This window comes from Lipophrys pholis (assembly GCF_963383615.2).
Source record: "Lipophrys pholis genome assembly, chromosome: 2".
NCBI classification, from domain to species: Eukaryota; Metazoa; Chordata; class Actinopteri; order Blenniiformes; family Blenniidae; genus Lipophrys; species Lipophrys pholis.
In genome coordinates this window covers 5,087,705-5,108,097 of record NC_137636.1, presented here as the reverse complement: position 1 = coordinate 5,108,097, position 20,393 = coordinate 5,087,705, and the positions used below count along the sequence as shown (strand labels likewise).

At 39.0% G+C, this 20,393-nt stretch overlaps 1 protein-coding gene across 1 annotated transcript; it reads left to right on the top strand.

Moving 5' to 3' along the window:
- Positions 1–334: 334 nt before the first annotated feature.
- Positions 335–17,262, top strand: LOC308106521 (up-regulator of cell proliferation-like). Its single transcript, XM_080458320.1, has 4 exons — positions 335–387; positions 754–810; positions 9,684–9,740; positions 11,616–17,262. The coding sequence occupies exons 2-4, from the start codon at positions 759–761 to the stop codon at positions 16,286–16,288; spliced, it is 4,782 nt and encodes a 1,593-aa protein (XP_080314446.1). The 5' UTR covers positions 335–387; positions 754–758; the 3' UTR covers positions 16,289–17,262.
- Positions 17,263–20,393: the final 3,131 nt, after the last annotated feature.

Here is a 20,393-nt window from a genome sequence, read left to right as displayed (position 1 = left end):
AGTCGTGAATCCCCACAAAGATATTAGTTTCCCAAACAATTGTTATGTTGCAGCCACCATTAAATAAGGTTCATTATTTTTTAAGAAAATAACTAATGGCTGAAACTAATAATGAAATCAGTGTTATCTAAGTTACAAAACCAGTCTTGTGTAAGTTTATAGCCAATATGGAAGTGGCTATAAACTTACACAAGACTGGTTTTATAACACCAAACCACACTAGTTACCTATTAGCATGCTGACACAAGAAATTTTATCTTGATAAATTTAAAAGAGGGAGGAGGGAACTGATTACTCCAGTGGTCTTGATATTTTCCCTTTCTGTTTGCTGACTAAATAAAAGAGAGCGGGCCCAGACGGCAGCAGTCTACTGCCACCTGATACAAGGTAAGTTCCAGAAGAGATGCATATGTTAAAACTATTTTATTTTCAATACACAAGTTTTTAAGTGGTTATGTAGTTTCACAGATACTATATTATAACATGCAGTTCATCATTATTATAATATTATTTTTTATCTATATATTTATTTGTAACCAATCCATCAAAGAATTGCTATGGTTGCTTTATTTATGAGAAAAATAAAGAGGCTTCAGTGAAACTAAGGAGGTGGTTTTTATATTTCTCATTAGGTTTTGGAAGACATTCTTCCTCTCGAATCTCGTTCTTCTGATCTATGAAGTTTAAGTCTTCTTACTATGAAAACATACTGATTGTTATAGCAAAGTTGACATTTCCCCTTTATGTTTGCAGAATGAATGTCGGAGCTGACACAGGCAGCAGCAGTAGTTTCCTGTCACCAGATCCATGGTAAGTTTCAGTGGATGTTTGTTTGCTCATATTATTTGATTTTCTACTTTTGAGTTTTTGTTTATGATACAATGATTATGTAGTTGCTGTTTAAAATATATTATACTGTGAAATCCAGTTGATCTTTATTATATTATTTAAATTATGATTTGATCATTTACAACTGCTCCACAAAGTACAGTATTGCAAAAGTTGCTTTGGTTATGTATCAAATAAAAGGGCTTAAGTAAAACTAAAGGGGTTAAAAAAAAATTTGAATTTTTAAAAAATCTCAGGAGTTAAAGGAACCATATGTCAATTTTAACAATGAAAAAACAAACACTTACAGGTACATATTTGAAAAGAAAACCTGTTGATTGTACCATATATTTTGATATAAGCTTTGATTGGTCAACGCTATGATGTAAATTTCAGTTCCGATCAATACATCTGGAACAATAATAAAATACGAAAAAATAATTTTTAACAACCGATAAGAAAATGGGAAAAGAGATAAAAGCTGCTGGGATCGAAACTTGTCAGCTCCCATCTGCTATCGATCTACACTGTCTGTGTCTTCTTCGTCTCTGCAATGGCAGGGCTGTCATCCTCCTCAGGTGACAGTGTTTCTATAGGTTAAAGAGGATCCGCAATTGTAATTAAATATATAAATGTGTCATTAATTTATTAAAATATGAATTCATTTTATGTAAAAAAAACCTTTTAATTATGTCACTATTTAATGAATTATTTCATGGTCCGGTGATGTATGATTTATTTTTATCTGTCAAACTCACCCATCAAAGTCAGTGGGTGGATTGTTATTAGTGCTATCAATCAATTAAAAAAAGTTACTAATTAATTGCACAATTTTCTGCAATTAATTGCAATTAATCGCATTGTTGTTCTACTGAAGACTGAAGCTTGTAATGAATATTTATTCAGGGAAAACCACGGAATTAGTGTCGACTCAACACACAGAGACTATATTTAAATTCAAAGACTATTTTTATAACTTCCTTTTAGCTTTGCATGAATGCTGTTTGTCTCCAAAATTATCTAAATAATAAAAACATTAATTAATTAATTAATAAACATGTAACATAAGTCTGGGTTTTGTTAGAGTGCAGGTCCACCACTTTGAGAATTTGAATATTTCTAGAAACAAAGTTGTAAACTTATTACATGAAAAAAATGGCATTAATATACTGTAATATACACACACACACACACACACACACACCAGACAGAAAGAAAGAAAAAAGTAACACTCAGAGAGAGAGAGAGAGAGAGAGAGAGAGAGAGAGAGAGAGAGAGAGAGAGAGAGAGAGAGAGAGAGATGGCGTGCACACACTCACACAAGTACACGCACGCAGTATACAGGAGAACCAGGGAAGGAGAGAAAGAGGAGAAATTAATATTTTACCTGCATTCAGCAGTTTGGTAGCTACTGGTCAGCCAACATGGCAACCTGTTTTTTTGCTGTGGTTGTTAAATTCAGCTTTACAAAGTAAAGCTAATGACTTACACTTTCTGAATCAGTCGTCGGGTAACTTTTTAAAGTTAAACTTTCTGCCTTAATATTATTCCACTCAGTATTGTGCTGCTCTGTTGTCACGGTGCTGCGCCCAGAGACAGTAAAAAAAAAAAAAAAAAGGAAGTAAACAAAATTACGTAAAAAAGTTTTAGCGACTTAAACGTTTCAAATCAATTAATTAAATCAATGCGATATTTTTGACAGCACCAATTCTTACACCTGATTGGTTCAAAGTCAGATGCAGAGTGAACATATTCTAATATACTGGGTGGCTCTCGATGTTCAAGTCTGCGCCTCACTCACAGAGAAACTCCAGACTCGTCTTTTTTCCAACCAACAGGTGAAAAACTTTCATTGCTTAACTGCTGCATGTTAGTTTAGATTCCGTGCAGTAGGGTATCCCAGGTGTCGCTTACTAACACGTCCCTGTCGCAACACATAACTAAGAATGATTCCTACTGCTACACTATACATCACTTCTCTACTTTTACTTTATTTGCAACCAACAAAATACAAATAGAAATCTGGTTCCTGCTAATGAAACACTTCAATGGTGAGAGAGATTTTAGACTCTGAAACATCTCTCGCCAACTCTCTAGAAAGTTCCTGTAGAGCCTCACTGTATTTTGAAACTGTGGAATCCATTCTAGTGGTTCACATGGTGACATTTGAATCTTGGTTGCAGGCTATTGTTGTGGTAACTCATCTCAGGAAAAGACTTTTAAAGTTTGTGAAGATCCTCTGGTTATGTGGCCGTTGTTGTGAGTTTACATAATTCACCCACGGAACCTAAGTTAAATTACAGAGTTCCGGGGGGACTGTTTATACGGTTGGATATTTCCTGTTTTTGTTCTGTTGTGAGTGATTCACGGAGTGAGAAGTCTTCTACGTGGGGTTGTAAAGCGAACGTCTTAGGCCCCGTTTACACGACAACGAATTAGAGTGTATCCGCAAAACTTTCTTCACTTTTGGGGGGTCCGTTTACACGGCACCACTTAGCGGATGCACTGTATCTGCAAAGTTTTTAATCCGGCTCCCAAGGTGGAAAGATTCTTTCACGGCGCAACTCCCTCCTGCAGAGACTGCCCGGAGGCGACAGAGCCTGTTACTGCGCATGCACATCTCTCCCCCTCCCTCCTGATCATCCAGTTGTAAACAAACATGGCGGCCGCGTAGTGGTACGACCTGCGGTTTATCTTCTAGTTTTATTGTCCAGATCAGTAGTTTAATAGTTGAGACTCACCCCTGATAGCATCCGATGTGTCATCTGTCCATGCGGATGTCGGGTTGTTCTCCATTTTCTTCACGTTTACAGTGTTTTGTTTTATGCACACGTCTTTGTAGTTTCATTACAAAATCAAGCAACAGCACCCTCCAGTGGCCCGGCAGACTAACTACATCATTGTCTCTGTGTCCGCTGCTGCAGTGTAAATGCACTCCTTTTCTTTAGCGGATTAGGTGTTCTCACGTGAAACGTTGTTGTGTAAACAGGGCTTTAATGTCATTAAAACAGCCAGCTTTAGCACCGTCTTTTGACCAGCCGCCTCTGACTCCCGTCCTTGCACACTACACCGTCATATTTAGAAACTCTTCAGACTAGTAAGTAATAGGTTTAACTCGATCAACGTTAGCCCCGCCCACTGACTTTGATGGGTGAGTTTGACAAATAAAATAAATTCATGAAGCAGTGCAAGCCTGGACCATGGAATAATTAATTGAATAGTGAAAAAATCATGCTTTTTTACATAAAAAGAATTGGTATTTTAATTCATGAATTTAATTGAATTCATGACACATTTAATTATTTATTTAATGTTTTATTTATTTTTTTAAATTTGGCCCATTAAGACCATGAAATCATTGAGTTAAATAAATATATATGTACATTAAATTAATTGATATTTTAATGAATTAATGACATTTAATTACACATTTCAGTGTTTAATTCTGATATCAATTAATTGATGAAACATTTAAATAATTATTTAATGATTTAATGACACATTTATATATTTCATTCCAATTTTTTTTTTTATCATTTCTTATTTTTCCACTGTGAAATTAATTAACAGAACAGAAAAACAGAAAAAAACAGAAACAGAAATGGAATCTGACGATCCTAACTATGTTTAACAAACACAGGAACAAGACAAAATTTTAAAAAAAACTATAAAAAAAAAAAATATATATATATATTCATTTTTTTTATTTTTTAATTAATTAGTTAATGGTGTATTTATTTATCTAATTTAGTCCTCCATACAACTGAGGTCAGACACTTTTTACAAATATGACTCCTTTAAATCCTTATACATTGTCTTATTCTATATGTTGGGGTGGATTATGGTTGGTTATTAGCATTAAATTACTCTAAGTCAGGGGTGCTCACACTTTTTCAGCATGCGAGCTACTTATAAAATGATCAAGTCAAAATGATCTACCTACTACAAAAATGCAAAACATATATTTATTTATAAATATATTGAGGATTCTTTATATCTACAATGTATGTTGATGTACATGCATAACCGCATGAGCCAATATTGCACAACACAATTAACTATGTACATTTTTTGTCATTACCCGAGTTTACTCTGATGACTTGCACTGAATTGAATCAGCCAGGGATGCATAGTCCGAACGGTAACTGCTGACAGCCAGCCTCAAGCACACTTCCAAATGTTCATCAGTCATGGTGGAACGGTACTTGGACTTTATGATCTTCATGTGGGAAAAGGCTGACTCACATAAATAAGTGGAGCCGAATAATGCTGTCAAGGAGGTAGCACATTTCCTGATGTTGGGGTACTTCACCTCTGTGAGTAAGTTCGAGAACTGTCCATGAGCTCTGGACTTACTCCAGAAGAGTTCAGGTGAAACAGTGTTGCAATTTTTGATGCGAGTGAATCAACCTCAGCATCTTCCCGAAAAGGATAGCGCATGAATGTAGCGACTGGCTCGAGCAAAGAAAAGTCTTGAAAGCGTTTGTCAAACTCTGACAGACAATTGTCAATCTGCTCTGTGTAGCGCGCACTGTCAAGTTGCACACAGGCCTTCCCTTGCATCTCCAGCTCTGACGCCAGGTTCTGGAAGTTTGCCAAATCATGGCGCTGCAGCTTTGAGGAGAGATGTTGCATCTTTCGTTTGAAAGCATTAACTGAGCTGATCGTATTGATCACTGTTTTGTCTTTTCCTTGCAGCTCTAGATTAAGGTCATTCAACATGTTAGTCAGCTCGGTTAAAAATGCCAAGTCTAACAGCCACTGACCGTCATTTAGTTGCGTGTATTCTGCATGTCCAGCTACACGGAAAAACTCCTTAATCTCCAGACAGAGCTCTCGAAATCTTTGAGTTGTTGCTACACACTGACGTGAGATGGCTTAGTCGAGGGAAATTCCTGCAGAGTGGTCGCAGTCAGCATTCTCCAGATGTGCACGGAATAACCTTCTTTGAAGAGATCTGGCGCGAATAGAACAGGCGATCTTCGTTGCAACATCCATTATCTCTTTCATGTTGAGCATTTTAGCGCATAACGCTTGTTGGTGGATTATGCAATGGTAATTTAGGAAGTCCGGGAAAGCATCGTCCTGCCTGCACTTTGCAATAAATCCATTCAAGCGGCCAACCATTGCGGGTGCTCCATCCGTGGTGATAGACATCAATTTGTACACTGGAAGCAGAGTTTTCCCGATAAAGTTTTTAAACGACTGAAATATGTCCTCTCCTCGCGTCTGTTCTTTCATGGGCAGTACTGTTAATAGCTCTTCTTTTGTAGTGATATCACTAAACACCATACTAATGAAAATGCACATCTGGGCTGTGTAACTCACGTCCGTAGATTCGTCCAACTGCAGTGAGAAACACTCGCAATCTCCGATGTCCTTCCAAAGTTGCTGGGTTAAATCCTCAGCCATGGCTTCACAGCGCCGTACTTCTTGACAGCTGGAGAGCTTTGATCGAAGATAATATTCCTGCCTTATTTTTAAAGTCTCGGAACAATGAGTCAGCTGCTTCGACGAATGCCTCTTTTACCATCTCTCCGTCTTGGAAGGACTTCTTGTTATTCACGATGATGCGACTCACCCGGAACGATGCTTCGGCGGCGGCTTTCGCTTTTGAAGTTTGTTGCGTGAAGCATGACTGCGGTCCGGACAACTGGGATTTCAGTTCCTTCACTTTTCTCTTTCTCAGCTCGCTTTTTGGCGGGAATTCGGTGTCGTATTTTCCATGAACAGTCTGAAAATGCCGCTCGACATTCCCCTTCTTTGGTATTGCGATGGTAGACTGGCAGACGAGGCAAACGCACTTGGAAAATGTCATCGTGAAAAAAAGTCCTCCTCCCATTCCGTATGAAAGTGATACGTTTTTTTCTTCTTACTTGGTCCAGCTCCCCCACTCATTTTTATACCATTTCTTAGGTTTAAGAGAAAAAACCGAAGGCTGAAAACTGGCGGTAACTCGCTGACAAGCTTGCTAGTTAGTTAGCACTTAGGTCACTGCGCATGAGCAAACAACTGCGCTAAGTGTCAGACAAAATTCAGATGTCATCTGACTGGCTGCCCTGTATATCAATCAAAAGACGGGATGGATGATAGGCTGACGTCAATTTTTTTAATGTCACGCGATCTACCAATACTACCTTTGCGATCGACCGGTAGATCGCGATCGACGTATTAAGCACCCCTGCTCTAAGTAATTGATTATTGAAAGTAAGAAATCACTGGAAGTAATTTATGGAAAAATTGAAAATATTAATGGAAGTAAACGGTCATTTACTCATTAACAACTCCTAAAGTAATCGAGTAATTACTTAAAAGTTAAGTTTAAAAGGTTTATTTAAGTTAGTTAATATTTCTGCGTAAAATATAACAATCTTAAATAAAAGGGAAGGTGTGAGATCCAAGCACAGACTGTTACAAACCAGTGAATTGTCAACAATAAATACACAATAATCACCAAGAATCGTTCAATTCAGCTAACATTCTGCGTCTATTAACAAAAATTTATTAATCCATCAATAATTCTGAAACCATCTCATAAATCAACACACTTAAGTATCAAACGTCGTCTAACACGGAGATCTAATCTATTAAACAGCAAACACTATATACAAAGAGTGTGTATGTGTGTGTGTGTGTGTGTGTGTGTGTGTGTGTGTGTGTGTGTGTGTGTGTGTGTGTGTGTGTGTGTGTGTGTGTGTGTGTGTGTGTGTGTGTGTGTGTGGTCTGGAGTGATGAGGGTGATGGGCGTAATGACCCCGAGCATCCACCAGGTGGAGGCAGACATTGACGGGTCAGTGTAAGTGGGTGTGATGACCTTGAATGTCCACCAGGTGGAGGTAGACGTTGGCGGGTCAGTGTGGTGACCGTGACGACCACTAGGGGCGTGCGGCGGCGCACAGAGGGAGAGCGCAATGGCTTGATGCGTCCATCAGGTCAACGTCCAGAGGGATTGCGATGACCCACCCGACCACTAGAGGCGTTTGATTCGCTCTTTCTGGGTACGTGGCAGTTGCTTAGCAGCCAGATAAACAAGACGTCCGTCGAGCGCGCATGCGCAAGGGCGGTCTCGGAGCGAGGCAGTCTATCGAGGGCGTAACGAACAGGCGATTCCGTTGGCCCAGTTCTGAGCGCCGGAGTTCTAAGCGGATGTCGGGAGGCAGATGTGGTCTTGCAGCATCAGATAGCAGTTGGCTGCTACATTTAGCTGTGTGTGTCTGTGAGCTTATCTGATCAGATAACAGGAGTGCAGGGCTGCGCAGACCCGGGTTAGTGAGGAAAGGGGGGAATGAGAGCGGGGGAGACAGAGAATCTTGGCGAGGTTCGGTTCTGAACCCTGGTTCCTCCACGCAGAACTTCCAGTGGACTGAAGCTCACTTGGACCTCTGGTTCTGAGGTGGAAAACCCGAGTCCTGGACTTGGTTGGTGCGCGTGAATGCGTGTACACAAACATATGAGCCGCGAGGGCTTCGTCAGCGGCACATTGAAACACATTGCATGTTAGCTTCACGCTAACCTAGCAATATCTCTGCCCAGACAAAACCTCTTACTGTCCGTGGTTTGGTGCTGGACAGCACCGTCCGTGGTCCTGTGCGGTTCTGTGAGGCTGCGGTAACTGGTTGTTACCGGGTCTGAATTCAGCGACCTGCATTCAGCGTCCTGAATTCAGGGGCCTGGCTTCGGCTGCAGCAATGCAGCTGAAAGGGTGGGGGTGAGGATACACTGGCCTGCGTCTCCAGAATCCCCCCAAAAAAGGAAAAAGGAAACAGAAGGAGTAGTCCAAACTGTGTCCTGCTCGTCCAGCGGGTTGGCGTTGGTTCTGTCACTTGGACCTATTTGGTGCCCTCTTTACCATTCCGAAGCAGCAGAGACGTGTGTCTCTCTCGGTGGTCAGATTGAGAAGCAGAGAGCAGTTGGTAGGAAAAGCTTCACCAAGCTTGAATTTCGGACTCCTGTGGTGTTCGGGTCGGGTTCGACCATTATCATTGGTTGCCAACCTGGGGGTTGGAAACTTCCTGGGGTCTTTGGCCTGTTCCCTGCTGTTTATGGCCTGTTCATTGTTCCTGGTGTTTCTCCTCTGTCACTGAAAATGCTTGGAGGAGTTCACTGGAACCTGGAGCACAACATATATATATACTGTACAGTGCAGGTCTTGGTGCTCATCATATTTTTTTGACAGAGCAGTTGCATGTATTTTATCAAGTGACCCATATCTGATTTTCACAATTACACTACACGGGTACAACATAACCTGCACTGAGCAGGGAAATAACAATGGGTGATCAAACAATAACAGGAACACAAAACCAACAGGTATAATTACAATAAACTTAGAGAAAAAGTCCCGGGAAATAACATTCCATAATCCCCCCCAAAGCCATGTGACCTCCTCAGCTGACCACACTTCCTGATTTTCCTCCTGTTGGATAGCTTCCGTGCTTCTCATTTATGTACCTCGTGTTCAATATGCGGCAAACTAGCTAGATAGTCACAGATTTGAAGAAAATCCAATCAGCCTGGTTACACAGTGGTTGCAAAGGCACATATCTGATACATACCAGGATATTTCCACATATAAATGAGGCCTGTATCTCATCTCAAATGGCAGACTGCATGTGTCTTATTCCAGCTTACAGTGTCCAAAAGCAGATACGATCTGTGTCACATAAAAGCAAAGAATTGGAATTGGGTCACATTACACTGACGATGTAAATGCAGCCATAGAGACTAAAATCTTTTGATGTGACTGTGGAATAGAGGAACTGTTCAGATGGCATCGTCATACTTTTTTTTTTTTTTTATTTTTTTTTTTTTACATGATATCTGTGAAACTAATGAAATGTTATAATCTCCTTTAGAATCTCAAGTTGATGGACGAAAAATCATGTCAACAAAGGATGGACAAGGGCATGCAGGTACACTTCAACATTGTATTTTGTTTTTTTATTGCCTGTAGTCACTACAAATCCAGACTTTATGCCATTACTGTGAAAATAAATCAATAATAAAAGTGGATCACACATTCAATGAAAGAAAGGTGTTTATGTTCGCAGCTTTGAAAACACATTAAAAGTAGGTAAATGCTGGTAATCAATTGGTCTCAATCTCTAGTCAAATTAAATTTTCTATGAATTTCAGTGTGACTTGCCAAAGTCATTTCGATATTATGCTGGAGTTGCAAGGTGACATTTAATCAGCACATTACACCTCTTTCAGCTTTTTTTAGCGCAAACTTTAGAATGCACAGTTTACAATCTGTAGTACACACAATATTGCCAAAAAGATTGAAATGTTGATGAAATGAAAAAGAAAATGATCAGGGCATAACATTTTGTTAAAGAAAAGCAGTAATGATTCAAGTAGTTTTGAAATTTATACACTGTGTGCAAGTATAAATATATGCCTTTTTCACCCCTTCAAATGTGAGAGTGGAAACAATCAAAAATATTGCATCAAAGCTGCATTTTATCAGCAATAAATGCAAAAAGTACATCACCATTTCAGCTGAATGTAGCAAATGATTTGATAAAAAGAAAACGTGACTCAGTTGAAATGTCCGTTATTTGCATGACTGGAATAAAATATCTCAAAAAATGTTGGGGGGGGGGGGGGGGGGGGGGGGTCCAGATATTTTATTGCTATCATCAAAGATATGGTTAGATTATTGTTGAATCGTGTTGTAACCAAATGTTCCACCACTGTCTCTCTAACAACAGGAACTGAATCGTGTTTTAGACAAAGAATTAGTTAACAGATCAGTCATTGGTTGAGAATGAAGTTCCAACCAATGAGAATGCCCATTTCAATTCACTCTTAATCAGCTATATTGTGTGCGGCTTGTTCACTGTTAGCAATATTTTCTACTGCAATATGACGTTTTTAACACAAGACCAAGAAGCATCAGTGTCGGATATTAACAAAGATGTTAAGAACAAATTTTGCTGGGAATGGATACAATGAAAAGTCACAGAGAGGGATAAGAGAAAAAGGTTGAAAAAGATAAAGATAAGAGAGACACTTTGCTAAGAAATGTGATGTGCCTAAGAAAGTATTTTGCGTTTACTGTGACAATGTCATTATCTATGGTTCTCGTGGCTGCGTAGTATTGTTAGATCATGCATCAAAAAGTCAAGAAACATTCAGAAAACCTCACACTTCATCAGAGTAATAATTTTATGCAGATATCAGAAAAATTGCCTACATTGATTTTCAATAAATATGTTTTATTCCAGGTGTACTCAGTACGTTGTATAAAATATAGCTAAAATAGGTAGAAATTGCTTGAAAATCTCAGCTTCAGAGGATCCCCAGAACTCTCAGCTGAAATCATTATTTCCTGTTTTCATTTCTGCACATGTAAATTGTCTAAACTAGACATTATTTCTATGATATGTCACCACTTGAACAGTGTCAACATCTTCATTCAAAATATTATGCTGCAGTTACAGTATAATGTAGACCTATCGTTCTTGCACTCAAAATATATTTTAATACAAAAGATTTGAGATGATATACATATTCAGCTCAACAAACTATATGGAAGAAATACTATGGTTTAGTTTTTTCTAAAACTGCTGAAATTTGCTAATTTCAGAATGGAAGTGTCGTCAGCAGGTAATTAGCTGTGTGCGAAATCTGGAGGTGTAAAGAGAGACATAGTTTAAATATCTTATTAAAGAAGACAACTGTTGAAAAATGTGTAAAGCTTGCAATGAATGAGAATGTATTTCATCATTTCTGTATATATATATATATATATATATATATATATTTCTTTTGCTCTTTGACAGCCCTGTTGAAATTTCTATCAACACTTGGACTGGAGAAATATCATCCCAACAAACTCACTCCTCAGCGTCTCACAGAGATCAACAAAAACAGCTTACATACACGAACAGCTTCATCTCTTGAGGACATACCTTGGTGTTTTCTAAGAAATATCTACAAAGTCAACGCTGAATGCAGGAACTCTATAAAATTATCAACCAGTCAAGAGGAAAGTTCTGATCTTTTTGACTTTGACCTTGACACTGAAAATGGCTGCACAGACAAACAGGTTAACCCTCTTGATGTCATTGTTGCACTTTTCCTTTGTGCCGACAACGTCTTGCAACAGGAAATGGCCCTCAAGATGTCAATGTGTCAGTTGTCTGTCCCACTCCTGCTCCCCTCCAGCAACAACAGTCAAGGTACCCTGATGCTTTGGGCTTTGCGTGACATCATTAAAGAATGGTGTCCACATGACTTATCTGAATCAAAGGGGTTTGTTGAGAAAAGCATTGTGGAAGCAAAAATACCATTCTACTCTTTTGTGAGGCTGAAAAACTGCAGTTTATCCAAGTCACAGCTTTTGAATCAGATTCTCAGCCATGGCCAACAGAGTCACAATATCTTCCTACACAGAGATATGGAGGGAGGGTCCATTAAGAGAGAAATAGCCAATGGACTGGTCGAGGTTTGTTGGTACCTTCCTTGTGGGAGAACAAATCTTGACGTATTTCCAAAACCAGTGGCTTTTGCCAATTTGCGAGGAGACATCAGTGAGTCCTGTGCAGAATTTAACTTTCTGTTTCACGTGTCAAATGCTACATTTGTCTTCCTGGACAAAGTTGAACAACATGAGCATGAAGTACTGATGTCCCTGCGAGATGTGGAAACCAAACTCTTCCTAGTTGTGAACTGCAAGGATGAAACAGAAAGGAAGGACATGACATCTGTCAGGGCAACACTAAAAGAGTTAAACATTCCAATGACCAGAGTGACAAGAAAATCCCCAAATGTGAATGTAGCACAGCTGTCAAACAAACTTTGTGCAGACATCAAGGCGTCTCGCCCAGACATCAATACTACAAAAAGTATTGTAAATATGGTGGACACGGCTGCTGAATTTGGTTTTTCTGTGGATGAGATGAAGACAGACCAACAAATGAAAGCAGCTGAGGAGATCATAAAGGGCATTGGACATAAATACACAAATTACAAGAAGAAACAAGTTCCTCTCCAAGGAGAGCAATGGAAAAGGCTGTCAAAACTACAAAAGGAGGAATGTAGACTAAATGTATCTGGTGAATCCAGCGCAGAGGAGATAAGATGTGAGTTGCAAGATGAGCAAAGAGCAATCATAGAACAACAACGAAAACACAAATTGACGACTGGAATGCAGCTCTTTATTCAGAACGTCTCCACAGAAGACAAAGTGAAAAGGAATGAATTTCTTAAGTGGATGAAACTGAAACTGGACACACGTTCAAGAGAGACACTCTCAGAACTGCGTCAGAAATATAATGAAGAATGCAAGAAGAAAGATCAAAAAGGCATTGCAGAGCTGGAGCAAGCATTGATGGATAACTCGTTAGGAATCGAGCATTACATGAGAGAGATGGGGATGATCTACGAGTTTTCCTTGCAGTCACCGGAAACAACAATAGACATATCTAGTCTTCCTGGTTTGGCTGCTGAAATGCTGTTGGATGGATATCCTCTAGAGCTCTTGGATGGAGATGCTTCCAACATCCCAGAGAAATGGGTAACAGATGTACTGATGGAGGTCCACAGAAAGGTTGGATATAAAAGCAGACTCTTGGTACTGACTGTGTTGGGTGTTCAAAGTAGTGGAAAATCAACCCTCCTCAACACCATGTTTGGAGTGCAGTTTCCTGTCAGCAGCGGTAGATGCACAAGAGGAGCTTATATGCTTTTCCTCAAAGTTGGACAAGATTTGAAAAGTGAGCTGGAGTGTGATTTTATTGTTCTCATTGACACAGAGGGTCTGAAATCTGCTGATTTGGCACAACTAGAAGATAGTTATGAGCACGACAACCAGCTGGCAACCTTTGTCATCGGTTTAAGTGATGTTGCTATTGTTAACATTGCAATGGAGAACGCAACTGAAATGAAAGACATTCTACAAATCACAGCTCATGCATTTTTGAGAATGAATGGGATTGGTAAAAAAACTGTTTGTCATTTTGTACATCAGAATGTTGGGGGAGTTTCAGCTCATTCAAAGTGTATGACAGAAAGACAACAGATCCTGGAGCAGCTCAATGAAATGACTTTGATTGCAGCTGAAATGGAAAAGCAACCTTCCATTAAAGCATTCACAGATGTGTTGGACTACAACATTGAAAGAAACAGCTGGAACATACCTGGAATATGGCATGGAACCCCACCAATGGCATCAGTGAACACTGGTTACAGTGAAGCTGTCGCGGAATTCAAGACAAAACTTTTGGAGAAAGTGAAAGACCATAGAAATAATGAACTCTCACAGATTCCAGAGTTTTTAGAGTGGATGAGAAGTCTCTGGAAATCAGTCAAATATGAGAACTTTATCTTCAGTTTCAGAAACACTCTTGTGGCCCATGCCTATGACAACCTTTGCAAAGAGTTCAATCAGTGGGAATGGGAGTTCAGGAAAGAAACCCTCTCCTGGCAGAGAGAAGCGGAGGTAGAGATCTCAAACACTGACGATGAATCTCAAGAGTCTTGGGACAGTTTGGTTGTGTCCAAAAAAATTGAAGTGTCCGACAAAATAAAGGAGCAACAAACTCTAATGAGGAAGAAGCTCTCTGATTACTACAAAAGAAAAGACGGACATATAAATCTGATTCAAAAATACAAAGTTGAGTTTCTCAACAGTATCAGTTGTCTTGCTCAAGACATTGAACATTCTGTGCATATGGCACTGGACTGTGCTCTTCAGCTGAAAGTCAGCAGAAAAAAAGCTCAGAACATACAGAAAGAATACAGAAGTGTGATTGAAGACCAGGTCATGAAGCTCCTCAGTGACTGCAAAGACCGCACACTGTCAGACACAGAGCTCAACCAGGAGTTCGAAAAGATGTGGGAAAGGACCACAGCAGGTATTTATGGGCTGAAGGAGCGAGATATTGCGGCATGTGTCCTGAACCAGTTGAGAAAAAATTTCTCAAACATGAATGTCAATGAGGCATTGGGGAAGACTGACCTAAAGGAAAAAGGAAAAGATCCATTCAAAATCAAGAATGACCATACGGATTCCTGGATCAAAAAGATGAAACTATATTTAAAAGGAGATCTGCAGAGTGCTGCAGACAATATCATCGAGTCTTGCAAGCAGTTCATAGCTCATCAAATGAACACAAATAAAGACTACCAGGAGTCTTTGACAAAAGATCTTTTGCAAAAAATTGATGATTCCCTTACACAATGCTCCAAGCAACAAAAAACAAATACAAAGTTTGAAATCGACCTGAAGCTTCATATTTGTGGAATCGCATCAAGACACTTTCTGAAAATGCATCAGAAATGTCTGTCAGAAAATGATCCAAAGGCTCAGCTAGAGAAGCACAAAGGTCAGTACCTGACTGACTTTCTCGATTTGTACAAGAAGAAGGATCATGGCCAACGCAAAGCAAAGGCTTTTGTCAGCGTTTGCATCAAGCCTGCTGTGAATGACTACATCAACAAATCTCTTCACATAGATATTGTGGATGAAATACTGACCAGCTCTCACTCCACAGAGTACAGTTCTCGTAATTATTTTCAGTACAACATTCAGAAGGAGCTGCTAGAAAAAAATGACTTCAAGAGCTTTGTCAAGTACATTTGCAGCTATGAAATGTATGTTAAGGATTGGATATTAAAGCAAATCAAACAAAAACTGTCAGAGAAAGACACGCTGGGAAAACTGAAGACCAACAATCTGCTGGTCGTCGTTAAAAAAATCTCAGACGCCACAGAACAAGCCTCAAAAGGAGACAATAACGTTCTATTGCCAGACAATAGAGAAAGTATTGAAAAGTTCATCAGCAACATGCGTAAAGCTCTGATTAAAGACATCTCGATCTCAGTAGAGGATGAAAAAACGATCCTGTTTCAAATCCAAAGCACAAGCCACACATTTATAAACAGCTTCAAGAGCTCAATGGCCGAACTAAAACAAGAACTTGAAGATGAATTTTCACAAAATGAAAACGTCCCTGAGACTTTAAGCAAACTTTCAATCAAACCACTCAATGAACTTTTCCAACGTGTGTTTGGCTGTGGACATCAGTGTCCATTTTGTAAAGTTCCCTGTGAGGCTGGAGCTAAAGGCCACAAGCTACATCATGCTACTGTGCATCGTCCTCAAGGTCTTGGAAGATACAGGTATATGGACTCTGAAATGCTGCTGGAGGAACTCTGTACTACAAGTGTACAAAGTAATCGTCAGTTCAGAAACAAAGATACTCAGGGGAACTATCATCCTTACAAAGAGTACACAGAATACTATCCAGACTGGAACATTCCCCCAGACAACACCATCCAGGCTTCTGACTACTGGAAGTATGTTCTGGCACAGTACAATGAAAGATTTGCTGAAGAATACAAAGCAAAGCCAGCTAAAGTTCCAGAGGCCTGGAAGAGCATTACAAAGGAACAAGCACTGAAGGGCTTGAAAGAAGCTTTCAACATAAAAACGGAACAAATTACAATCTGAGCAAAGAAAGAAGAACAAAGGGCAATGGGTTCTGACCGTTGGAGAACAGAAAAGCAATCCCTCAACATGAAAATTGTTTGAGTGGCTCCTTAGTTAAAGAAGAAGCCCAGAGTGTAAAGAAAAACAGTTTATAGCATAAAAGTGCCAAGACACTATACACAATCAATTTAATACATTAAAAATGGCTGTTGTACTTCTATTTTGTTCAGATCATACATTTTTTGCAAACAATGATAGTGATAATGCTTTATATACCACCAGTGGAAAGTTACCATGTATTTTTTTTTCTGATTACGCCTCTTTTTTTTTTTGTATGTATCGTCATATGTGAGTAATACCAAATAACAAGATAGTAAAAGAGAAGTGAACCAAGTTTATTCATGTGAATGTACAGATAAGATGTAACAGAAGAATCAGAGACAGAGAAAATAACTGAAATTGTATATATTTTGGCACCTGTCAGTGAGCGGGTTATCCTCAAAGTTCATGTGTTAAAGTGGTAAACAATTTAGCAACAATTAAGATTTTGTGTTATAAGGTTCAAACTGTGATGCAAGATGACTGGGTCAAAGCATCTCCCGAAGTTTGTTTTTGTTCTTTTGAAGTGTTTCCAGTCAGTGTCTATCAAGTCTAATGAAGGAAAAGGAGTCAGGAAGTGATGGAAGTGAAGACTGGCCTGTGTGTTCCTCTACAACAGATACAGGTTCTGATAGGAGTCAGAATACACCATGCTTCGTCCCAGACCAGTCCCCTGCTGTCACATCCACTTCCCAAAGCACTAACAATGGACACAATAGCATTAGAAGTGACCTTCACAATGTTAGACATTAGATTTTTTAGTTTTTGTGTTCTTTGTTTGCTTTGTTTTGTTGTACTTCCTGTGTATCGCCACCAACGAGAACAAGAATTTGCCGTACAGTGTTGTTTTTGTTTGAAGAAAAAAAAAAGAAACATTTTGATCAGAGAGGATTCATGCGTACTTAAGAAAATATAAAACTTGTGGCGTTGAAATACTGAATGACTTGTAATCTCAAAATATGATGTTTCATTGAAGTACAACAAGAATTCTTATTTTACTGTTTTGTTTTGCCAGTTTCTCTCAACTTCACTCAGTGTCCAATGAAAAGAGATGGAAACAATGAAGTTGATGCTGTTGTAACACACTGACCTTGTTTGATAGAACCTTTTACATAATCCACTGTTTTAAAAAATATTGTTTGTTGTTTTAAAGTGGATGTTTTTAATTTGATGTGTGTGTTCAAAGTTGCTCAAAAAGAAATTCTTATGTTGTTGTGAATTAATATTACTCATGTTTGTATACTGAAATGAGGAAACTATATTGTAGTAGTTGTTTATCCTTCTTTGCATGAAAATTTAAACTTCAAGTATGTAAACAATCAGATGATAACTTCCTCTAGTTAAATGTTCTTGTTTTTCACATTCAGTTGTCTTACTATTATGCTGTGGGTGTAAAGTGTCTTGAAAATGAGCAACAGACGTTGTTTATGAAACTGTCGATGTACACGGACTATGTGAGAAACCTTTTCAAAAATATATGAATATACAGTATATATATATTGATGAATGTCACAGAATAAGACTTACTGCATGAAGATGTAAATGATTTTGTCAATTTGCTCAAAAAGGTAATAACAAGCATTTTGCTGTCTGTAGTATTTTCAGAAAAGTTAAAGAAACAACACAAAGGTTAGAAATCTGTCACTTGTTTGATTTTCATTTATTGCTACTCTTCCTGTCTGATGTCTTTATATTATACAGTAATATTCATAAGAGCTGGAGAGGATGTCATATTGACAAAATGTAATGAAATGATTTAATAAAAATTAAGCCATGAATCAAAATAAGTGCAGTATGTATCTGTGGTCATCACTTTTGATTACTCAGAAATAATAAACTAAATTATTATATATCCAGATACAACCTATTTTTCTCACATGGAAAAAAATAAAATCTTGTAAATATCTTAAATGATCTATGCAGATCTATTACATCTACATTCTTTACACCAGAGTTTAACTTCAAAGAGCAAAGATTTGGTACATTTACATTTGTTTATATTCTATATTATTCTATATTATATATATTGTATTATATAGTCATGCATATTTAGATTTGTAATAACAGCCTTTCTCCAAATAAAAACTCAGTCACACACACACACAGCTTTTTATCTCTCCAGCTCGAAGGGAGGAGCCACTGTGACAAAAACAGTATAAGTAGTAAAGACACTGATAGTAGAAAAATACTGAGTAAGTTTGAAGAAAAGTTAATAATGAATAAAGGTTTAAACTGTCAGTGAAGAAGCATCATTGAGAAACATAAAACTTTATACAACATGCTTTGTAAAATAAATGTTCTGGACGAGTGCAGAGGAGGAAAACCTGTGAATGTAGTAAATTACTTCCTACCTTTTCAAGCAACACAGCCAGAATGGCTGCAGTTTCACTCCTCCTCTACCTCATAATCTTCCTCCTCCCTGACTGAACTGAGTCGGGTTGTGAGTGTTTGGATCACAGCAATAAGCCGCCAACCAACCAGCATATACAGTAGATGTGCATGAGAGTCACCTGCCTCGTGGGCAGTTTTATATGCACTTAATACCTGCTCTCAGCCGGCACACACACTAACAACACACCCGTCCTCCATCATCACGACACCGGAACAGGAAACTCTCAGAACGTTGTATCGCCTGTGCAACAAAAAAGAAACTCCAGATGACTCCCAGGCTAAGATGTTTACAGTTCTTTTCATATTCTTCACACACTGGAGCAACAGCAGGCCACAGTCATGCAGATGATATATAAAAACATAATCCCACATCAGTGTGAATGGTTTGTGGATCACTGTTTTCTGAACGGTTTGTTTTACACCGCTGGCAATTGCTGATGGAGCAGTTTTCTGAATGACAGCGCCAGTGGAGGCTCAAACATCATACGTCAAAGGACCTAACTTTTTTCTATATTTTCTTCTGCTGTGTACAGCAGCTATCAATCAACCCTACTTTCACTTAGTTCACGTAATAACTCCATACCGTGCAGCTGAACATTCTGAAATGTCACTGAGTGCTGAATTACTTCCTTGTTTATTTTATTTTATGAATAGTTTCAGTTGTAATTTTGTAGTTGTTCAGCTCCTCGTTTATTGAAATCAGGTCCACATGAATCACACCCTGCACTGTGTGCCAGAGCGCTCAGATGATTGACGGATGGTTTTGTCATTTCGCAAGATTTCAACCACCAGGAACGTTATAATACCGGAAAGTTTTCATCAGATACGAGAGCAAATTTCTTCACGTCAGCATTCCTTCCTGTTGTTTTTGTTTCGGTCATGACCCAAGGTTCATTACCATAGGTGGAGCTGAGGCTGTAGACCGACCAGTAAACAGAGCATTGCTTATCATTTAGGTTATGTCCGGTGATTACGAAAATACCCGGAACAGTGTGATGTGTGGGGTTCTCTGACGGAGAGGACGTAATATTTGTGGGAGATTTGGGTCGCCAAATACCAAAATGGGAAAAGCGTAAAGTCAAGGACAAGAGTGTGTGAGAGAGAATGTGAGAAGTTTTAAAGTATCTCATACTCTCAATCGCTTAAGATTAAGATTCCAAATTGATTGCTTTAATGTATTTCTTTTATTTCTTCATAAAGCACTGTGAATTGCGTCGCGTCTGAATGGTGCTCTATAAATAAATTTGTCTTGCCTTGCCTCACAGCTCAGCTCTTCTTCATCAACTCCTCCATCACTCCTCCATCCCTCCTCCATCACTTCCTGAATGAAAACCTGAGATACTTAAACTCCTCCACCAGAGGAAGGTCAGTCCGTCCCTCACGTTGTGCAGCACTTTGTCTTTAAATTCTTGCCACCGGGTAACCGCCTCAGGAAACAGCGCCTCGCCCTCTGTTTGTTGTCTTTGCACCGCTGCCAGTTGGCAGACACCATGAAAGCACCGGAGCTTCCAGTAAAGGGCAGTGATCCATCACATGTTGGCTTAATTTCAGATTACATTTGGCCAGAAGAAGAGCTGAGACTCCAAGAAAAATCACACCTGTGTGAATCAGATCCGACACCAACCCTCCAAGCTGG